The 24130-nt window shown below is 42.6% G+C and overlaps 1 protein-coding gene across 4 annotated transcripts in view; it reads right to left on the bottom strand.

Annotated features, from left to right (window-relative positions):
* Window positions 1–24130, bottom strand: part of LOC134343349 (coiled-coil domain-containing protein 68-like) — a 126062-nt gene that overhangs the window by 25868 nt on the left and 76064 nt on the right. For all 4 annotated transcript variants that reach the window (XM_063042043.1, XM_063042045.1, XM_063042044.1 and 1 more), the window contains one exon: window positions 16612–16706. In XM_063042043.1, coding sequence (XP_062898113.1) covers window positions 16612–16706 — 95 coding nt within the window. The remainder of the gene's footprint in view (window positions 1–16611; window positions 16707–24130) is intronic.

The following is a 24130-nucleotide window of genomic DNA, read 5'->3' on the forward strand; positions in this document are numbered from 1 at the left end:
TCTAGCTGGTCTGGGTAACTTACTTACCCTTAGGTCTTTCAGCTTTTTGAACACCTTCTCCCTTGTAATAGTAACTGCACTCGCCTCTCTTCCCTCACACACTACAGCATCAGGCCTACTGCTAGTGTCTTCCACAGTGAAGACTGATGCAAAATACTTATTTAGTTCATCAGCCATCTCCTTGTCCTTGAACTCTTCAAGGAACTTCAGGATGTTTCCATATTACACAGGTTGAGCTGAAGGTTGAGGAAAGACAGGCCATGGACAAACAAGATGAGGTTCTGCATGAACAAATATCAACTTATTCCATTCCTAGACTGGATTCTCCAAAGCTGGTTTGAGGAATGCAATAACAACAACTACATTTATATAGTAATATGCATTTTAAAAATATATCGGAGGTACTTCACTGATATATAAACAGCTGTCAAGTCGAAGGCAGTATCAGAAGGAGTAAGGCCAAGAGTTATGATGTTAAAGAGGATTGGTTTTTTGAGTCTATTTCAGAACATAAGCAGTGACAGCAGAGTTCATGTGGACCAATGTGGTACATGGAACATGGTAGGGATGTGGATCTATAAGACCATAACACAAAGGAGCAAAATCAGGTGATTTGGTCCAACGAGTCTGCTCCACCATTCCATCATGGCTGATATATTATCCCTCTCAACCCCATTCTCCTACCTTCTCCCCATAACATTTGATTCCCTTACTAATCAAGGACCTAGCAAACTCTGGTTTAAATATACCCAATGACTTGCCCTCCATAATCATTCGTGGCAATGAATTCCACAGATTCACCACCATCTGGCAATTCTTCCTTGTCTCTGCTCTGAAGTGTCATCCTTCTATTCTGAGGCAGGGTTTTTTGGTCCTAGACTTCCCCCTACCTACAGAAAATACAAGACAAAAGGCTAATACAAGGGAGTATAACTTTAAGGTGTTTGGGTGAACATATAGAAGATGGCGGCGCGACGCAGCGCGCGCGGCCGCTCCAAATTGAAATCGTATTTGTGAAGTAGGATGCCGTGCACAAACACGAGGAATTCTGCAGATGCTGGAAATTCAAGCAACACACATCAAAGTTGCTGGTGAACGCAGCAGGCCAGGCAGCATCTCTAGGAAGAGGAACAGTCAACGTTTCGGACCGAGACCCTTCGTCAGGACTAACTGAAAGAAGAGCTAGTGAGAGATTTGAAAGTGGGAGGGGGAGGGGCCGTGCACAATCCTGATTTGATGAAGACAACCGTGAGAAGCACGGAGGAACATTTGGAGAAACTTCTGAAATGCCTGCTAAACTGCCGCTGCTGCTGTGTGATTGAGAATCTCCGGAGGGGAAGGCTCCAAATCCTTGGCTTTGCCTATTGCCTGTTGCCAGGGCCAGGGTCGAAGCACTCGGCAGAGATGGTGCTCAGTGTCGGAGGGCTGGTCAGAGGCTCGAGGTTTTCGGATGGACTCGGAGTTGGACTGTGGTCGGGTGCTTCCAGAATGCTGCATCGGCAAGTTTGCGGCGCTGGAAGCTCATGGCAGGAAGAGTTTTCTTCCTTCAACCGTCTGCGTGAGATGATGGGACTTTCGAGAGACTTTGAGACTTTTTTTACCATGACCATGGTCTGTTCTTCTATCAAGTTACAGTATTGCTTTGCACTGTTGTAACTATATGTTATAATTATGTGATTTTTGTCAGTTTTTTCTTAGTCTTGGTTTGTCCTGTGTTTCTGTGATATCATTCTGGAGGAACAAATTGTATCATTTCTTAATGCATGCATTACTAAATGACAATAAAAGAGGACTGTGTGTCCACATAATCTAATATAGGGGAGATGTCAGAGGTAGATATTTTTGCACAGAGGGTATAGGTATGTGGAACATTCCACAGAGGTGTTGGTAGAAGCAGATACGTACATTATTTAGGGGGTTCTTCGGTAAGCACATTGATGATAGATAATTGGAGGGCTATGGAGCAGGGAAGGGTTAGATTGATAAACACAAGAGATTTTGCAGATGCTGGAAGTCTAGAGCAATGCACACAAAACACTGGAGGAACTCAGGAGGTCAGGGAGCAGTCATAGAGAAGAATAAACAGTCGACATTTCAGGCTGAGACCCTTCATGAGGACAGTCAGGTTAGATTGATCAAGTATGTTAAAGGGTTGGCAGAACATTGTGGGCTGAAGGGCCTATACTGTGCTGTAATGTGCTATGATCTGTGTTCATGGTGGTGATCGTGGAGGAGCGGATAGGGATTCAATAAAGGATGCTCTTCGTAGCAAGGTTTATGATTTTGCCTGTATTCAAACACTCTGTAGGTGAATGCATAAAAACAGAAAATATTTAAAAGTGAACTAATGTAAATAAATACAAACCAAGGCAAGTTAAGGATCAAGGATAAAGTGCTGAAATAAATAAAGCAGGATTTTGAAAAGTGTGTGGTTATCCAGCTGATTTCTTTAAACACCTATTAATAATACCTCAGTGCCCCATGTGTCAGAACAGTAAGACTGCAATTGATTAGTGTCTAATGACTTATTGTTTGCTCTCTGAACAGAGGGTAGAAATTCATTCTCAGCTGCATTTGCTAAACATGCAGTATTGTGACTGGAAATCAAAGGAATCAAATGCCATTTAAATCATGCATTTTAATGTTTATGAATTGCATGTGCCCAAGAACATTGGCAAATTATAATTAATGCTTCATTACATTAAAAGTTTCAAATGATCAAACTAACCAGATTCAAGCTGCCTGAAAGCACACAGCAAAACCGATTCCATCAGACTTAAGTGAATATATTAAATTATATTTTACTTAGTGATACAGCGCAGAACAGGCCTTTTGGCCCAACGACCACATTGCCCAGCAAACCACCTATTAATCTCTAGCCTAATCACAGGGCAATTTACAATGACCAATTAGCCTACTAATCAGCAGATCTTTGGACTGTGGGAGGAAATGGGAGCACTCAGAGGAAACCCATGCACACCCGGGAAGGAAAGTACAAACTTTCTTACCGAGGTCGCCGGAATTGAACTCCAAACTCCGATGCCCTGAGCTGTAATAGCATGGCGCTAAATGCTATGTAACCATAGTGGCCCTAATATAAACAAGGTCAGTTAGAGATAAGCTATTCTGCAATTTATGGTTACAAATGGAGAGAGCTAGGACTTCATGTAACTATGTCTGAGTTCAAAGTTCAAAATATATTTATTTTCAAAGTATATATGGCCTGTTCGCAGGAAGACATAGACCAGCATCTGAAGAAGATATATAATGATCCTGAAAGAGAGCAGGAGTTGGGAGAGTGCGACATCCTAATAGACCCACCTGAACCGGATGTGCAGTTCGACATGTCAGAGCTGCAACTAAAGGAAGTCAGAGAGTTTGTCCGCAAAGCAAGGGCAAGCTCGGCTCCAGGACCAAGCAACACCTCGTACAAAGTGTACAAGAACTGCCCCAAACTCCTGCTGCGTCTGTGGAAGATCCTGAGAATCTTCTGGAGAAGGGGGAAGATCCCAGAACAGTGGAGAGTGGCTGAAGAAGTGTGGATCCCGAAGGAGGAAAATGCCACCCAGATAGATCAGTTTCACATCATCTCCCTGCTGTGTGTCGAGGCGAAGATCTTCCTCAGTGCCGTTTCAGTAGGCTGTGCACCTACCTAGCAAAGAACACCTATATTGATACATCAGTCCAGAAGGGTGGCATTTCAGGGATGCCAGGCTGTCTGGAGCACATCGGTGTGGTGACACAGCTCATCAGGGAGGCCAGAGAGAACAAGGGCAACCTGTCAGTGCTGTGGCTCGACCTGGCAAATGCATATGGCTCCATTCCGCACAAGCTGGTGCAGCTCACACTGACCAAATATCACGTCCCCAGCAGAATCCGAGACCTTGTCGCTGATTATTACAACAGCTTCAGGATGAGGGTCTCTTCAGGAGCAATTACATCAACCTGGCACAAGGTGGAGGTCGGCATCATCACAGGGTGCACTATCTCAGTGACACTGTTCTCCCTGGCCATGAACATGCTCACTGAGTCTGCTGAACCAGAGTGCAGAGGGCCCAGAATGAATTCCGCTCAACGGCAACCACCTATCAGGGCATTCATGGATGACCTCACAGTCACCACAGAATCAGTCCCAGGCTGCCGGGGGATTCTGCAGGGGCTCGAAAAGCTGGTGGAGTGGGCCCGGATGCATTTCAAACCTGCCAAATCAAGATCGATGGTGCTGAGGAAAGGGAAGGTGGAGAACAAGTTCCGGTTCAGCATCGCGGGCACACCATCCCAACCATCACAGAAAAGCCAGTCAAGAGCTTAGGCAAAGTTTTTGACAGCTCTTTAAGGGACACGACATCCATTCAGGCGACCTGCACCGAGTTGGATGGCTGGCTTAAATTTGTGGACAAGTCTGGCCTACCTGGGAAGTTTAAAGCCTGGGTGTATCAGCATGGCATTCTTCCCAGAATCCTGTGGGCCCTCCTTGACTATGCAGTTCCGATCCCGACAGTCGAAACCTTAGAGAGGAGGGTTAGCAACCACCTCAGGAGATGGCTGGGGCTGCCAAAGAGCCTGAGCAGCATCGCACTCTATGGACACCACAACAAACTGCAACTGCCCTTCAAATCCTTGGAGGAAGAATTCAAGGTAACAAGAGCCAGAGAAGTGCTACAGTATAGGGATCCAAGTGACCCGAAGGTGGCTAGAGCAGGGATCCAAGTAAGTACTGGCAGGAAGTGGAGGGCAGAGGAAGCTGTTCAGGAGGCAGGGGTGAGGCTGTGTCACAGGAGGCTGGTGGGAGTGGTCACACGAGGCCGAGCTGGGCTAGGATCCTTTCCAACTCCCCAAATGGACACCAGAGGGAAGGAAAGGTGTTGTCTAGTTCAGGAGGAGGTGAGAGCAGTAGTGGAGGAAATGAGAGCCTGCAAGGCGGTGGGAATGAAGCAACAGGGAGCTTGGACAAGATGGGAGAATGCAGTTGAGAGGAAAGTGACCTGGGCTGATCTTTGGAAAGTCGAACCACACCGCATCCAATTTCTCATCCAGGCAGTGTACGATGTGCTTCCAAGCCCATCAAACCTGCACACATGGGGCAAGGCAGAGTCATCTGCGTGCCCACTGTGCTCCAAGCGAGGAACCCTGGAGCACATCCTCAGCGGCTGTGCAAGGGCACTTGGTGAGGGACGGTACAGGTGGAGGCATGATCAGGTCCTGAAGACCATCGCTGAAGCCGTCAGCGCAGGAGTTGAGTGGGCGAAGCGGTCCCGACCCTCCAAGCAGACCATTGCCTTTGTCAGAGCTGGGGAGCAGCCAATACCTGCCAAAAGAACATCTGCAGGCATTCTGACCTTTGCAAGGGACTGGCAGCTGTTGGTGGACCTCGAAGGGCAGCTGAAGTTCCCCAACCATATCGCAGCCACCACCCTGAGACCAGACATCGTCCTAGTGTCTGAGTCTACTAAGCAAGTGGTGCTGCTGGAGCTGACAATCCCATGGGAAGATAGCTTGGAAGAGGCCTTTGAAAGGAAGCTGTCCAAGTACGCAGGACTGGTCAGCAACTGTCAGCAGGCTGGATGGAGAGCAATGTGCCTCCCAGTGGAGGTTGGTTGTAGGGGATTCATAGCCCGTTCTTTCGTTAAAGCCTTCAGCATTCTGGGCATCGAGGGAGAGAGGAAGAGGAGAGCCATCCGCAGTACCACCGACGCGGCAGAGAGGGCCTCAAGATGGCTGTGGCTCAAAAGAGGGGAGCCATGGAGTCATAAGTAGCTAGCCATCTGGACACAAGCTGGGGTCTGATCAGCCCCGGCTGGGTCACCTGGAGGAGGTTGTATGATGTTGAAAGACCCGAAACACCCGATGATTCCAGGAACATCACTGAAGATGTGTCCAGAAGCATCAATAGATGTATGTACACAGCCTATGTCATCATATATGAGATTCATTTTCTTGTAGGCATTCACATGAAATAACAAAATAAAATATAATTTACGAAAAACTCTGCATAAACAAAGGCTGACAAAATAATAATGTGCAAAGGAAGACGAATTGTAGAAATAAATAAATAAATAAATAATCCTGAGAATATGAGCTGTCAGGTCCTTGAAGTGAGTCTGTCGGTTGTGGAGTCAGTTCAGTGTTGAGGTGAGAAGTTATCAACTCCAGTTCAGAAGCCCAATGGTTGAAGGGTAATAACTCTTCCTGAACCTAATAGTATAAGACCTAAGGCTCCCACACCTCCTGCAGGATGGTAGTAGCGAGAAGAGAGCATGGCCGGGATGGGCAGGGAGGGTGGTTCCTGAACTGGAGTGTGAGTTCTGAATTTTCTAATGTATCAAGGAATGAGAGAATTATCTGGGAAGGTCAACCCTTGCAAGAAGCACACGGTCAGTAGAATCTATGATTTATGCTGCCAGAGACCTTGGTTGAATCTTGAACTGCCCGTGTGGAGTTTGATCGATCCCCCGGCAAAAGCATAGGGTGTTTCTTGAGTTCCTGTTTCATCACACATCTCACAGAAATGTGATTTAGTGAATTAATAGGGCTTTGAAATCTGACCTTAGCATGTAGCTGCGTGGCAGAACCAGGGAAGGGTTGAGCAGAATGCAGGAAGAATAAAATTATTAATTTTGTAAAAATTGGGTTCTTTTGGGTTTCTTGCATTGTGGCTGCTTGTAGGCAAAGGTTGCATAATTTGTACATTCTTTGATAGTAAATTTTCTTTGAAAGTTTGAAACTTTGAAAATAAGATTATTGCAGGATCAGCATAACTGGAGATCGATGGTCGTAGAGCGATGAAGTCATTGACCAATGCAGCACAGAAACAGGCCCTTCAGCCCATCTAGTCCATACCAAACTGTTATTCTGCCTAGTCCCATTGACCCACACCTGGATGATAGCCCTTCATACTCCTCCCATCAACGTACTTATCCAAACTTCTGATAAGTGTTGAAATCAAACCTGCATCCAGCACATCCACTGGCAGAACGTTCCACACCCCTATCACCCACTGAGTGATGTTCCCCTAGATATCTCTTAAATATTTCACCTTTCACATTTAACCTATGACCTCTCAATCCCATTTCATCCAACCTCAATGGAAACAGCCTGATTGTACTTACCCAATCCACACCACTTATAATTTTATATACCGCAATCCAATTTCACCTTATTATCCCACACTCTATGGAATTAAGACCTGATTCAACCTTTCCCTATAACCCAGGTCCTCAAGTCCCAGCAACATCCTTGTAAATTTTCTCTGCACTTTTTCAATCTTGTAGATATTTTTCCTGTAGATAGATGACCAGAACTTCACACAATGAATCAAATGTGGTTTTACACAACATCCTAACACCCCAACTCCTGTAACACACATCAAAGTTGCTGGTGAACGCAGCAGGCCAGGCAGCATCTCTAGGAAGAGGTACAGTCGACGTTTCAGGCCGAGACCCTTCGTCAGGGCTAACTGAAGGAAGAGCTAGTTAGTCCTGACAAAGGGTCTCGGCCTGAAACGTGGACTGTACCTCTTCCTACAGATGCTGCCTGGCCTGCTGCATTCACCAGCAACTTTGATGTGTGTTGCTTGAATTTCCAGCATCTGCAGAATTCCTCGTGTTTGCGATCCCAACTCCTGTCCTTTGATTTAGTACACGCTCAGCAGGCTGAAGGGCCTGTTTCAATTCTGAATCTCTTTGTGATGCTACAAGTCTAACCCTTCTCTTCCCTTTCCTTAGAGGGGCTTACATTTGATTGGTTTAGTTACTTAAGGGAAGGGAGAGGAGAATATATCTGCGACCGTCTGCTCAAGGGACTTCAGTTTTACAGCTGGAGGTGCCTCAGTTTTTCTCAGTGCCCATTAGATGCAAGGTACTGCGGGAAATGTGGATGAAAACAATGAGACTGAATTACACTATTGTGGCGCCCTGGTACAAAAGGTTATTCAGTCGGATAGATTAGATTGGAACAATGTGCTTCCAGGTAATAGCATTCACAATTCTCTGCGGTTCAATAAAATGAATTCATGCTCCATTTGGAACCAGAAAGATAAATTACTGGTTCAGGTGGAAATAAATGAGACTGAACTAGAAGACGCATTGAGACATGTTTGAATAGCAATCAGAGGACCTGATTAAGTAAAAGAAGGAGTTGCATAGGAGGTGTAGGCAGGAACAAATGTGGTACTTGATGAGTAAATAAGAAATGCAAGAGAACACTTAAAAAGAAAATCAGGAGGGCTAAAAGAAAATGTGAGGTTGCTCCAGCAGACAAGGTGAAGGAGAATCTTAACATATGGGGAAGATCTTTAATGGAGCTTAATTCCCAATGATACACATTATATGGAAAGGACAGGCAGGAAGACAGAGGAGGCAGTGTTGCTTTATTAAGAAATGAGATCAAATCATGAGAAACAGATGATATGGGGTCGGAAGGTGTTGAATCGTTATGGATAGAGCAAAAGAACTGAAAGGGTACAAAGACCCTGATGGGAGTTGTATACAGACCCCCAAAGAGTAGTAAGAAATGTTGCCTACAAATTACAACAGGAGATAGAAAATGCATACGAAAAGGGCAATGTGACAATAGCCATGGGGGACATCAATATATAGGTAGATTGCAAAAATCAGATTGGTGCTGGATTCCAGGAGAGGAAAAATTTCTATAGTGCCTCTGAGATGGTTTTTTAGAGCAGCTCGTGGCTGAGCCCACTAGACGATCAGCTATTCTGGATTGGGTGTTGTGCAATGAAATAGAATTGATTAGAGCGCTTAAGGTAAAAAAAAAACCCTTAGGGAAAAGTGATCATAATATGATCAAATTCACCCTGAAATTTGAGAAGGAGAATCTGAAGTCAGATGTATCAGTATTATAGTGGAATAAAGGAAATTACAGGGGCATGGGAGGAGTTAGTCAGAATTGATTGGAAAAGAACACTGGCAGGGATGACAGCAGAGCAGCAATGGCTGGAATTTCTGTAAGCAATTTAGAATGCACAGGATATGTATATATCCCGAAGAGGAAGAAGTATTCTAAAGGAATGATAACACAATTGTGGCTAACAAGAGAAGTCAAAAACAACGTAAAAAAAGGAGGGCATATAATAGAGCAAAAATTGGTGGGAAGTTAGAAGATTGGGAAGCTTTTAAAAACCAACAGAAGGCAACTAAAAATGTCATTAAAAAGGTAAAGATGAAATACAAAATAAGCTAGCCAGTAATATTAAAGATGATATCATAAGTTTCTTCAGATACATAAACTGTAAAAGGGAGGATGTCAGATTACTGGAAAAGGATGCCGCAGAGGTAGTAAAGGAGAACAACAATATGGCGGATGAACTGAATAAGTATTTTGCATCAGTCATCACAATGAAAGGCACTAGCAGTATGGTGGAAGTTCCAGGTGTCTGGGATCATGAAACGTGTGAAGTTACCTTAACTAGAGAGAAGGCTCTTGGGAAACTGGAAAGTCTGAAGGTAGATAAGTTACGTGCACCAGATGGTGTACACCCCAAAGTTCTGAAAGAGGTGGCTGAAGAGATCGTGGAGGCATTAGTAATGATCTTTCAAGAATCCCTAAATTCTAGAATGATTCCAGAACACTGGAAAATTGCAAATGTCGCTCCACTATTCAAGAAGGGAATGAAGCAGAAGAAAGGAAGTTATAGGCCAGTTAGTCTGACCTTAGTAGTTGGGAAAATGTTGGAGTCGATTATTAAGGATGAGGTCTCGGGATATTTGGATGCACATGATAAAATAGGCCATAGTCAGCATGGTTTCCTTAAGGTAAAATCTTGCCTGACAAGTCTGTTAGATTTCTTTGAAGAAATAACGAGCAGGTTAAATGAAGGAGAATCGGTTGTTGTTGCGTTTTTGCATTTTCAGAAGGCCTTTGACAACCTGCCACACAAGAGTCTGCTTAAAAAGTTACAAACCCATAGTATACAGGAAAGTTTCTAGCATGGATAAAGCAGTGGCTGATTGGCAGGTGGCAAAGAGTGGGAAGAAAGGCAGCCTTATCTGGCTGACTCCCAGTGAATAGTGATGTTCCACAGTGGTCTGTGTTTGGGCCAACCTTTTTATATTATCTGTCAACGATCTGGATGATGGAATTGATAGCTTTGTTGCAAAATTTGCAGACAATATGAAGTGAGGTGGGGGCCAGGTAGTTTTGAGGAAGTAGAGAGGCTACAGAAGGACTTGGACAGATTAGGAGAATGGGCAAAAAAATGGCAGATGGAATGTAGTGTCAGGAGGTGTACGGTCACACACTTTAGTAGAAGAAATGGAAGGATTGACTATTTTTTAAATGGAAAGAAAATACGAAAACAACGAGGTGCAAAGGGACTTGGGAGTCCTTGTGCAGGATTCCCTAAAGGTTAATTTGCAAGTTGAGTCTGTGGTGAGGAAGGCAAATGCAATGCTAGCATTCATTTGAAGAAGACTAGAATATAAAAGCAAGGATGTGATGTTGAGACTTTATAAAGCACTGGCGGGGGCCCCTTATCTTAGAAAGGATGTACTGAAACTGGAGAGGGTTCTAAGGAAGTTCAGGAAAATGATTCCAGGATTGAATGGCTTTTCATGTGAAGGCTCTGGGCCTGTGTTCGCTAAAATTCAGAAGAATGATTGGTGACCTCATTGAAACCTATCGATGGTGAAAGGTCTTGATAGAGGTAAGTGGAGAATATGTTTCCCATAGTGGGGGAGTCTAACATCAGAGGACACAGCCTGAGAATAGTGGGTGTCCTTTTAGAATGGAGATGAGGAGGATTTTCTTTTGTTAGTGAGTGGTGAATCTGTGGAATTCTTTGCCACAGGCAGAAATGGAGAGAAGACTACCTGATGGGTCAAATGGCATAACTCTGCTCCTGTATCTTATTAATTTTGTTTTTCACATCTGTATTTACTTGGGAGACGGACACGGAGTCTGTAGATGTGAGGCAATGCAGCAGAGAGGTCATGGATGCAGTGCAGATTACAAGGGAGAAAGTGTATACCATCTTGAGGCAAATTATGGTTGCTAAATCCCCAGGGTCTGACAATGTGTTCCCTCAGATCATGTGGGAGGCTGGTGCAGAAACCGCAAGGGCCTTCGCAGCAAGACCAAGGACGGACTGGGCTGTATTCACTACTTTCCGTTGGATTTTCCATTCAAGGGGATTGGTGTTTCCATACCAAGCTGTAATGCAACCAGACAACGTTCTCTCCAACACAAATCTATAGGAGTCTGCCAAAGTTTTAGATATCATACCAAACTTTCGTGAACTTCTAAGGAAGTAGATGTGCTGCCATGCTTTCTTTGTAATGCATTGATATGCAATTCCCTCAATCCTCTGACTAATGAAGGCAAACGCACCACAACCCTTCTTAACCACAATCAAACTGCGCGACAACTTTGAGGGTTCTCTGGACATGAAACCCAAAATACCACTGTTCCTCCACACTATTAAGAATCCAGCCTTTAACTCTGTATTCTACCTTAAAATTCAACTTTCCAAAGTGAATAACATCACACTTTTCCAGGTTGAACTCTATTTCAGCCCAGCTCTGCATCCTGTCAACGTCCCATTGTAACCCTTGGCAACCTTCTACATTATCTAGAACACCACCAACCTCTGTGTCATCTGCCAACATACTAAGCCACTCTTCCACTTCCTCATAGAAGCCATTTATACAAATCTTGAACAGTACGCATCTCAGAACAGATCCCTGTGGAACACCACAGGTCACTGACCTCCAAGAATATAGGTAAAATGAAAATAACTGTTGGGTTAGCTCTCATCCTGAAGGCTGCAATGAAGCCGGGTATTTCTCAGCCCAGAAGATTAAATATAGATTATTTATATAGGCAATAGAAACAAAAGTAGAGAATACATGGATGAAATTAGCTTATACAGTGCCTATAAAAAATATTCACACCCCCCTTGGAAGATTTCATGTTTTATTGTTTGACAACATTGAATCACAGTGGATTGAATTTGGAGTTTTTGACACCGATCAACAGAAAAAGACTCCTTCATGTCAAAGTGAAAACAGATCTCTACAAAATGATCTAAATTAATTACAAATAAAAAACACAAAATAATTGATTGCATAGGTATTCACCCCCTTCGAGTCAGTATTCAGTAGACGCACCTTTGGCAGCAATTACAACCTTGAGTCTGTGTCAATATGTCTTTATCAGCTTTGCACATCCGGACACTGCAATTTTTCCCCATTCTTAACAAAACTTCTCAAGCTCTGGCAGATTGCATAGGGATCATGAGTGAACAGCACTTTTCAAATCCAGCCACAAATTCTCATTTGGGTTCTTGATTTGACCATACTAGGACATTAACTTTGTTATTTTTAAGCCATTCCTGTGTATCATTGGCTTTATGCTTGGGGTCATTGTCTTGCTGGAAAGCAAACCTTCTGTAAAGTCACAGACCTCATATAGATTACATCAGATTTTCCTCTAGGATTTCCCTGTATTTTGCTGCATTCATTTTACCCTCTACCTTCACAGCCTTCCAGGGCCTGCTGCAGTGAAGCATCCACACAGCCACCACCATGCTTCACGGTAGGGGTGGTGCGTTTTTGATGATGTGCAGTATTTGGCTTATGCCAAACATAGCATTTAATCTGATGGCCAAAAAGCTCAATTTTGGTTTCATCAGACCATAGAACCTTCTTCCAGCTGACTTCAGAGTCTCCCACCTGACCTTCTGGCAACTCTGGCTAAGATTTCAACAGTGGCTTTCTCTTTGCCGCTCCCTCATAAATCTGTGACTGGTGAAGAACCCGGGCGACAGTTTTTGTATGTGCATTCTCGCCCATCTCAATCCACTGAAGTTTGTAATTCCTCCAGAGTTGTCAAGGGCCTCTTAGTGACCTCCCTTCTTGCACAGTCACTCAGTGTTTGAGGATGGCCTGCTCTAGACAGATTTGCAACGGTGTCATATTCTTTCCTTTCCTTTGCTGTACTCCAAGGGATAGTCAGTGACTTGGAAATTTTCTTGTATCCATCTCCTGATTTGTGCTTTTCAATAACATTTTCACAGAGTTGCTTGGAGTGTTCTTTTGTCTTCGCAATGTAGTTTTTGCCAAGATACTGACTCACCAGCAGTTGAACCTTCTAGACACAGGTATATTTTTACTACAATCAATTGAAACACCTTGACTGCACACAATAATCTCCATTTAACTAATTATGTGACTTCTAAAACCAATTGGCTATAGCAGTGATGATTTGGTGTGTCATATTAAAGGGGGTAAATACTTATGCAATCAATTATTTTGTGTTTTATATTTGTAATTAATTTAAATCACTTTATAGAGATTTGTTTTCACTTTGACTTGAAAGAGTCTTTTTCTGTTGATCAGTGTCAAAAAAGCCAAACTAAATCCACTGTGATTCAATGTTATAATAAAATAAAGCATGAAAACCTCCGAGGGATGGTGAATACTATTTATATGCACTGTCGCCTTCTGAAGAGTATAATTCAGAATGCTCAAAGACCATGTAACAAAGATAACACAATAATCACGCTTCACTTCAATATTCATATGAACTTAGAAAAAGAGCTTGAAGGATGAATCCATGGTCTGAGGCAATATATTGACCAGTTAAGAAAGGGTCAAAAAATTTTAACTTCTGTTCAGTGTAAATAGTGTTACTTAGACGCTGGAAGCGGAGTAGTGTTGTGTCCATGTCAGTTGTGTCTGGCCTCTCCTGTGGGTGCTGCCCTCCAGTGTTCAGCCAGTGGAATCACAGGCTGATTTGCTGGATACTGTACCATTAATTTGCAGGACATGTCGCTCAGAGTCTTGGGCTAAGTATATGTTTCTTTGCTTGCTGTTTTGAATGCGCTGTGCATGACATGCACCTTGTCCGCAGAAGAACACTGTTTCATTCAACTGCATCCATGTATGGTGGAACTTGATTTTATGTGATTTAATTTGATTTGAATCTTTGCGTGAAGGGAGGTCACAATATGATACATATTTATATTTAAATTCCAGGTTTTTAAAAGTAAATGTAGCCTGTTTGGATGATACGAGGAGCAGGATGGATGAGATATATTGGAAGATTAGATTAAGCTGTGTGATAGCAGATGAAAAACAGCAATTGTTTAAAGAAATAATTCATGGTTCTTTTATTCATTGCAGAATAAAATCTGCATCAGAAAAGTTTTTTTAGTTTAGTTGATTAATTCTGTTTAGATTAGTTTTTTGGGGGGGGGTTATTATTTTTTTTCCTTTTTCATGTTTTTTTTTAGATATTTTCCTTTGTTTTATATTATTCATTTGTATCCTATATGATTGGGAGTTTTATCATTTAAGTGTTATCTAGCTTTATAATCACTTATGTTAATTATAACAATGTATTCCCATTAACTTTGTACTACTACTATGTTATGTTTATTTTATGAAACTAATAAAAAGATTGAAAAAGAAAAAAAGAAAAGAAAAAGAAAGAAAAAAAAGAAAAGTTACTGATCCTGAGAGGAAAGTGAGATGGAGTCAGTCAGTTCAGTGTCAGTTTTAATATGGCTGTAGATAAACTTGTTTTTCATTTCTACAATGCTACTGCAAGCTTGATTCATTGAGAGTAGATTTCAGAAGTGTGGGTATATTGTTTATCTGGGCTCTTCTTTCCTTTTCACTCACTGAAGAGTTGTATGACTGGAAGAGGGATGCATGGACAGGGGTGGTGAGGGCTGGACAGAATTGTACACTTGGTGAAGTAGATAATCATCTACAATTCTACAATCCAGTTTGTAACTCAGACAAATATCTGTAAACCTTCCTGTAGTGAGAAGCCAGTGTTAATCTATTCATATATTCGCTTTTATTCCATTTACACTCAGTGGCATGTTTATTAGGTACCTCCTATACTTAATAAGTGGCCACTGAGGGTTTGTTTGTGGTCTTCTGTTGCTGTAGCTCATCCACTTCAAGGCTCAACATAACTATGCAACCAGAAACACATCTATTTGAGTCGGTGTCGCCTTCCGATAATAAAGCCATGGGAGCAGGTGGTGGATGGTCATATGAGCAGCTGGTGCATATCACAAGTCCTGGTTATGCAACCACTGACACTAGGCAGACAATCTCTGAAGAGTATTGATAATGGCTGGGGTCACCCATCTTGTAAAGACACTGCCCAGAAGGCGGCAATTGCAAAGCACTTCTGTAGAAAAATTTGTCTAGAACAATCATGCTCTTAGCTGCTGTGCAGGCCAAGTCTTTATGCATATTTAAGGCAGAGGTTGACAGATTCTTGATTGATCAGGACATGAAGGGATACAGGGAGAAGGCAGGAGATTGGGGCTGAGTGGAAAATTGGATCAGAAATGATGGAATGATGGAGCAGACTTGATGGGCCAAAATGGCCGAATTCTGCTCCTATTATGCTCATATGGTCTTATGATCACCTACATCATATGACATGGCACACAATAATGATGATGATGATGATGATGTCACCTTCCTGTCATTTTGAAGCAGTCCATTCTCCCCTAACCGCTTTCATTAACAAGGTGTTTTTTTTTTAACCATGGAACTACTGTTCACTGGATTTCTTTTTTTTTCACACCATTCTCTGTAAAAAATCTTGAGTGTTAAAATCATAAGAGAACAGCAGTTCTGAGATACTCAAACCACCCCATCTGGCACCAACAGTCCTTCCATGGTCAAAGTCTTTAAAGATCACATTTCTTTCCCGTTCTGATGTTTGGTCTGAACCACAGCTGAAACTCTTGAACATGTCTGCATGTTCATTAATGCAAGTATCTAATTAGCCAATCACATGGCAGCAACTCAGTGCATAAAGGTACCTGAAAAAGCGGTCACTGAGTGTATTTTGTAATGACTAGTAACAAGCAAAGGAGATCAAAAGGACACTAGAGGAAGAGAAGCAGAAGAATGATGAACAAGACAGATAATAGGAGATATGAAGAAATAGAGATGATACCACAATGTTAGGAAAAAGTGATAAACACAAGAGATTCTGCAGATGCTGGAAATCTTGAAACTCAACAAGTCAGGCAGCATCTACGAAGAGGAATAAACAGATGATGTCTTAATCTGAGACCCTTCTTCAGGACATCATGAAAAGGTGATGAAGACTTAACTATTGCCTGCACAGTAATTAACAATGCATCTTGTGTGTTCATTTCACCTGACTACAGTGAAACCACTTCCACCCAAAACTTCCCAGCTTCTTGCTCCATCCACACTCCCCCACCCACCTCCATTCGCCCTCACCTGGTCTCACCTATCACCTGCCAGCTTGTGGTCCTTCCACTCCCCCACCTTCTTATACTGGCTTCTTCCACCGTCCTTTCCAGTCCTGATGAAGAGTCTCGGCCCGAAACTTCAACTGATTATTCCCCTCCATAGATGCTGACTGACCTGCTGAATTCCTCCAGCATTTTGTGTGGTTTTTCAGCGTCCGCAGAACCTCGCGTGTTTGGCTTTTGAGCCTTGCTTTCTTCTATTGAACTTCCCTGAAATCACTGGACAGAATGTCCCCTAGGCCTCTTTGGCCCCACCTGTGTTCTCTTTACCAGCAAACCAAGCAAGCAAATGAGCATGAAAAAGTATCTCAGGAGAAATGTCTGAGAAGTAAACATCCTACCTCCTTGCGCCGTCTGGAACATCTATAGAAGCATAATGCGTACATTCCATCTCATTCTCCACAAACTGCTTCCTCTGCATTAACTCCTTCTTCTCCTGTGAAAAATATATTTGAATACAAGAGCCCTTTAACTGTATAGCACATTTCCAAATTAATAGAACTGATCTTAATTTGAAATAGATGGGATTGAGAAGAGTTAACCAGTCTTCAGTCAAGACCAGCAGGAGGATATACCGTACAAATTCCAGTTCAAGTTTAAGTTTAGTTATCATTCAACCATACATGAATGCTCATGAACACAACCAAACAAAACACTGTTACTAAGGGGCCAGGATGCAAAACACAGAACCAACAGTCATACACAACACAAAGCAATGTAGCGCATCCAAGATAGTAGTAAATGTATAGTCACACAAGTATACATACGTGTGTGTCTCTTAGTCACATATACGTACATATAGCTTGGGTGACACACACTTTTGCACAGTATTGTATATTGGTTAAAGTAAGAAAGTGGTTGGGAAGCAGAAATAAAAGTACTTAGCTTTGTATTAGTTCAGTAATGTTGTTATTTGTTAACTGGAAAGACAGTTCCCAAATGAACATGATAAAGAATCTAAGCACTGTGCAAAAGTCTTGGGCGCCCTGGTTATGTATATGTGCCTAAGACTTCTGCACAGTACTGTATTACTTACCATAAGATAATAAAACCATAAGAATGAGGCCATTTGGCCCATCGATTCTGCTCCACCATTTCATCATGGCTGATCCATTTCCCTCTCAGCCCCAGTCTCCAGCCTTCACCTTGTATCCCTTCATGCTCTGACTAATCAAGAATTATCAGCTTCTCTCTTAAATACACCCAGTGACCTGGCCTCCACAGCCTCCTGTGGCAACAAATTACTCAGATTCACCACTTTCTGGCTAAAGAAATTCTTCATCATTTCCATTCTAAATGGACGTCGTTCTATTCTGAGGCTGTGCCCTCTGGTTTCAGAGGAAACATCCTCTCCGCATCTACTCTATCATAGGAAACATCCTCTCCGCATCTACTCTATCAAGGCTTTTCAACATTCAATAGGTTACAATGAGATTCCCCCTCGTTTTTCTGAATTCCAGTGAGTATAGGCCTACAGCCATCAAATGTTAAGCCTTTCAATCCTGAAATCATTTTTGTGAACCTCCTTTGAATCCTTTGTAATGTCTGCACATCCTTTCTTAGATAAGGGCCCCAAAACTGCTCACAATACACCAAGTGAGGCCTCACCAGTGCCTTAAAATGCTTCAACATTAGTTAAGTCAAGTTTATTGTCACTTAACTATGCGCAGGTATACCGCTTGATGAGACAACGTTTCTCTAGACCAGGATGTTAATGGTTAAACCAATTTTTGTCAAAACAGAACTGACAGTGAATTTGATGTGATTGTACAAACACTGGAAGAAATTAAACCGCAAGAAGTTGTTTACATCTTTTTTCTTCTCGGCCTGCCACTCATCTTAAATAATACAAAATTAGATATTATACAAAAAACAATCTTTATGTATTTGTGTCATGCATGGTTTGCTATCAAGGCCATCTCCATTTGCCTGAAAGAACTGAATTGTCTTTTGCAGCCACTGTGTGGTTAAGGTATTTTAGCTGGTAGACAGTTCCATGCTTTTATCAATGCTAATTAAAGATAAAGATTAGCTTTATTTGATTTGTATGAATGGTATGCAAGACAAGATTTTCACCGAATCTTGGTATGGTAGGCCTCCATGGATGTTGTGTTCTAGCTGTGTAGATACACAAGCCTGGGCAGTATGACATTGAGAGCAAGCTGTTGCCCATGTACCAAGCTCCCCCTCTCCATGCATCTGATGAACCAAAATGAATGGCAGAGACCAATACAGTTTGTATGTGCCACAATACTAAACTATTCCGATACCAATACCAAAATGTGACTCCTCACAGTTACTTGACTTACAGTTAAAGGTTAAAGGTTAGCTTTATTTGTCACATGTACATCAAAATGTACAGTGAAATACGTTATTTGTGCCAATGACCAACACAGTCCGAGGATGTGCTGGGGGCAGCTAGCAAGTGTCGCCATGCCTCTGGTACCAATATAGGATGCCCTTACCTCACTAACCCTAACCTGTTCATCTTTGGAATGCAGGAGAAAACTGGAGCACCCAGAGGAACCCACGTAAGCACTGGGAGAATGTAGAAACATAGAAACACTGGCTGATTTATTTTCCTTCAAAACTCCATTCTCCTGTTTTCTTCCCGTAACCTTTGATGCCCTAATCAAGAATCTATCAATCTCCACTTTAAATTCAGAAGAATGAGGGGTGACCTTATTGAAACCTATCGAATGGTGAAAGGCCTTGTTAGGGTGCATGTGGAGAGGATGTTTCCTATGGTTGGAGAGTCTAAGACCAGAGGACACAGTCTCAGAATAGAGGGGTGTCCATTTAGAATGGAGATGAGGAGGAATTTCTTTGGCCAGACAGTGAATCTGTGGAATTCTTTGCCACAGGCAGCTGTGGAGGCCAAGTATTTATGTATATTTAAGGCAGAGGTTGAGAGATTCTTGACTGGTCAGGAAGGGATAAGGGGAGAAGGTAGGAGAGTAGGGCTGAGAGGAAAATTGGATCAGCCATGATGAAATGGCTGTGCAGACTTGATAGGACAAATGGCCTAATTATGCTCCTATATCTTATGGTCTTATAGTCTTAAATATACCCAATGACTTGGCCTCCACAGCCATCTGTGGCAATGAATTCTACAGATTCACCACCCTCTGATTAAATGAATTCCTCTTTATTTCTGTTCTAAAGAGATGACCTTCAGTTCTGAGCCTCTGCCCTCTGGTCTTAGACTCCAGCAGAGGAGGAAACATCGTCTCCACTTCCATGGTGTCACCATGCTTCCGGAATCAGCATAATATGTCCACGATTTACTAACCCTAACCATATGTCTTTGGAGTGTGGGAGAACCCAGAGGAAACCCATGTGGTCACAAGGAGAACATACATAATCTATGTAGATAGTGGAAACGACTGAACCTGTTGAACATGTCTACATGCTTTCTGCTGCTGTCTGTATGTTCTCCCCATGGCCTCATGGGATTCCTGGAGGTGCTCCAGTTCCCTTCCACATTCCAAAGATATCCGGGTCAGATTAATGAGTGGTGTACATGCAATGTTGGTGCTGGAATCGTGACAACACCTGCAGGCTGCCCAGCACAATACTCACGTATAGTTGTGCTAGACCGCAGAACATTTTTCTCTGTTTCTGCAGAAATATGACCTAAAATGTGATCAGATCTTTACTTGTCCAACAGCTAGATAAAGAGAGCCCAATTAAATAAATAACACAAAATAACATTATACTTCATTTATTTATTGAGAAAAATGATCCAATATTAGATGCATTTGTTGGAAAAAGTATGTGAACTTTTGGGATAAATGCCTTCTACAAAACTATTTGGAGTCAGGTGTTACAATCAATGAGATAAGATTGGATATGTGGGTTGTGGAGTTGCCCTGCCCTATAAAAATGACTCACAAAGTCAGGTTACTGACAGAGACTGCTCTTGTCATGAAAGATCTATTCCACGCACTCACCACTCTCTGTGTAAAAAACTTACCCCTGACATCCCCTCTGTACCTACTTCCAAGCACTTTAAAATTGTGCCCTCTCATGTTAGCCATTTCAGCCCTGGGAAAAAGCCTCTGACTATCCACACGATCAATGCCTTCTCATTATCTTATACACCTCTATCAGGTCACCTCTCATCCTCCGTCACTCCAAGGAGAAAAGGCCGAGTTCACTCAACCTATTCTCATAAGGCATGCTCCCCAATCCAGACAACATCCTTGTAAATCTCCTCTGCACCCTTTCTATAGTTTTCACATCCTTCCTGTAGTGAGGCAACCAGAATTGAGCACAGTACTCCAAGTGGGGTCTGATCAGGGTCCTACACAGCTGTAACATTACCCCTTGGCTCTTGAACTTAATCCCATGATTAATAAAGACCAAATGCACTGTATGCCTTCTTAACCACTTAGTCAACCTGCACAGCAGCTTGAGTGTCCTATGGACTTGGACCCCAAGATCCCTCTGACCCTCCACACTGCCAAAAGTCTTACTACATTCTGCCATCATGTTTGACCTACCAAAATAAACCACCTCACACTTATCTGGGTTGAACACCATCTGCCACTTCTCAGCCCAGTTTTGCATCCTATCGATGTCCCACTGTAACCTCTGACAGCCCTCTACACTATCCACAACACCACCAACCTTTGTGTCATCAGCAAATTTACTAACCCATCCTTCCACTTCCTCATCCAGGTCATTTATAAAAATCACAAACAGTAGGGGTACCAGAACAGATCCCTGAAGCACACAACTGGTCACCGACCTCCATGCAGAATATTACCCATCTACAACCACTCTTTGCCTTCTGTGGGCAAGCCAATTCTGGATCCACGAAGAAGGTCCCCTTGCATCCCATGCTTCCTTACCTTCTCAATAAGCCTTGCATGGAGTACCTTATCAAATGCCTTGCTGAAATCCATATACACTACATCTACTGCTCTACCTTCTTCAATGCGTTTAGTCACATCCTTAAAAAATTCAATCAGGCTCGTAAGGCACGACCTGCCTTTGACAAAGCCATGCTGACTATTACTAATCATATTATGCCTCTCCAAATGTTCATAAATCCTGCCTCTCAGGATCTTCTCTATCAACTTACCAACCACTGAAATAAGAAACGAACCATGGTGCACATCTCTTTATGTGCACCATGCCTTGATCAAAACAACTTTCAAAGGTCCTTAGAAGAAGAATTGTAGAGTTGCTTGAAGCTGGAAAAGGCTCCAAAAGCATTTCTAAAGACCCTGTGTATTTATCAGTCCACAGCAGGAGAAATTGGAGGAATGGAGGAAACTCAGTAATGTTGCTATTCTCCCTCGGAGCGGGCATTCTGCAAAGATCACAGCAAGAGCACAACATACAATGCTGAAGGATCTGAAAAGGAACCCAAGGGTAACAGCAAAAGACCTGCAGAAATCTCTAGAACTTACTCTGTTCATGTGTCCACTATAAGAAAAACACTGAACAAGAATAGTGTTCATGGACGGACACTGCGGAGGAAACCACAGCTTCCTCCAAAAACAAAACTGCACGTCTCAAGTTTGCAAAAGACAAGCTGGATGTTCTACAATGCTTTTGGGACAATGTTCTGTGGACAGATGAGACAAAAGTTGAACTTCTTGGCAGAAATGCACATTGCTATGTTTGGAAGGAAAAGGGCACTCCACACCAACACCAAAACCTCATCCCAACTGTGAAGCATGGTGGAAGGAGCATCATGGCTTGGGTGAACACGAGGAATTCTGCAGATGCTGGAAATTCAGGCAACGCACATCAAAGTTGCTGGTGAATGCAGCAGGCCAGGCAGCATCTCTAGGAAGTGACTTTGAAATCTCTTACTAGCTCTTCCTTCAGTTAGTCCTGACGAAGGGTCTCGGACCGAAACGTCGACTGTATCTCTTCCTAGAGATGCTGCCTGGCCTGCTGCGTTCACCAGCAACTTTGATGGATCATGGCTTGGGGCTGCTTTGCTGCCTCAGGGCCTGGACAGCTTGCAAACATTGAGAGGAATTACAGTATATCAAGATATTTTACAAGAGAATGTCAGGGTGGCTGTCCATCACCTGAAGCTTAAGAGAAGTCAGATAATAAAACAAGACAATGATCCAAAGAACAAGAGTAAATCAACAACAGAATAGTTTAAGAAAAAGAAAATACATGTTTTGGAATGGCCGAGTCAAAGTTCTGAACTTAATCTTACAGGTATATTGAGGAAGGACCTGAAGCAAACAGTTCATGCAAGGAAGCCCACCAACATCTCAGAGTTGAAGCAGTTTTAGAAACATAGAATAGAAGCATAGAAAACCTACCACACAATACAGGCCCTTCGGCCCTCAAAACTATGCTGAACATGTCCTTACCTTAAAACTAACTAGGCTTACCCATAGCCCTCTATTTTGCTAAGCTCCATGTACCTATCCAGGAGTCTCTTAAAAGACCCTATCATTTCCACCTCTACCACCACCGCCGGCACCCATTCCACCACTCACCACTCTCTGTGTAAAAAACTTACCCCTGACATCTCCTCTGTACCTACTTCCAAGCACCTTAAAACTGTGCCCTCTCGTGCTAGCCATTTCATCCCTAGGAAAAAGCCTTTGACTATCCACATGATCAATGCCTCTCATTATCTTATGCACCTCTATCAGATCACTTCTCATCCTCCGTCACTCCAAGGAGAGAAGGCCGAGTTCACTCAACCTATTTTCATAAAACATGTTTCCCAATCCGGGCAACATCCTTGTAAATCTCTTCTGCACCTTTTCTGTGGTTTCCACATCCTTCCTGTAGTGAGGCAACCAGAATTGAGCACAGTACTCCAAATGGGGTAAGGAGGAATGGCCTAAAATTCTTCCAAGCCGATGTGCAGGACTGACCAACAGGTTACCGGAAACGTTTGGTTGAAGTTATTGCTGTACAAGGGGGTCACACCAGTCACTGAAAGCAAAGGTTCACATACTTTTTCCAACATATACACATGTAATATTAGATCATTTTTCTCAATAAATAAATGAACAAATATAAAGTTTTTGTGGAATAAATATAAAGATTTAATTGGGTTCTCTTTATCTAGTTTTAGAACGTGAAGAACTTACTGCATTTTAGGTCATATTTATGCAGAAATTGAAAACATTCTACAGGGTTTACAAACTTGCTTGCACTATTGTATCTGTTTTGATGCAAAATTACTCAATTCACTGTATGTTTCGGTGTACATGTGACAAATCATTGTGATCTAATCGTTGATCTTTAAATCTACGGGAATGAGCTAGGTCACCTTGTGCCACAAAATTAACCTCTTGCTCAACAGGGCTTGAAATTTTGACTGTTCATTCATTTCCAAGGATGCCACTTGGCCTGCTAAGTTCCTCCGGCATACTGTGTGTGGTGCTCTGGATTTATGCATCTTCAGAATCTCTTGTGTTTAAACTTTAGAGATAATTGTTAATTTCAGGAAAGTGAAAGTACGGTGAACGGCCTACATCAGGGGATCAGCAGTGGAGAGAGCCATCAGCTTTAAATTCCTGAACGTTAACATATCTGAAGATCTGCACGTAGATACAATCACAAGGTAGGTGCACTGGCATTTTTACATTCTTAGGAGGTTAAGGAGATTGACTTGTTGTGGAAAACTCCAGCAAACTTTTATAGATGTTCTGTAGAAAGTATGTATCTTTCTTGTTTTCATTGTGACCTGCTATTCCAATTGGAACGTGGAAGAACATAAGAAGCTGCAGAGAGTACGTAGTGGACTTAGCCCGTCACGTTTGTAACTTCAAAACATTAAACTAATTCAAAGGAAGACATGGGAGTCTGAGAGTGCAGGAAGACATGGGAGTCTGGGAGTGCAGATCTAACTTTGTGTTTAAG

The sequence above is a fragment of the Mobula hypostoma genome, chromosome 3 (genome assembly GCF_963921235.1).
Source record: "Mobula hypostoma chromosome 3, sMobHyp1.1, whole genome shotgun sequence".
Lineage (NCBI taxonomy): Eukaryota > Metazoa > Chordata > Chondrichthyes > Myliobatiformes > Myliobatidae > Mobula > Mobula hypostoma.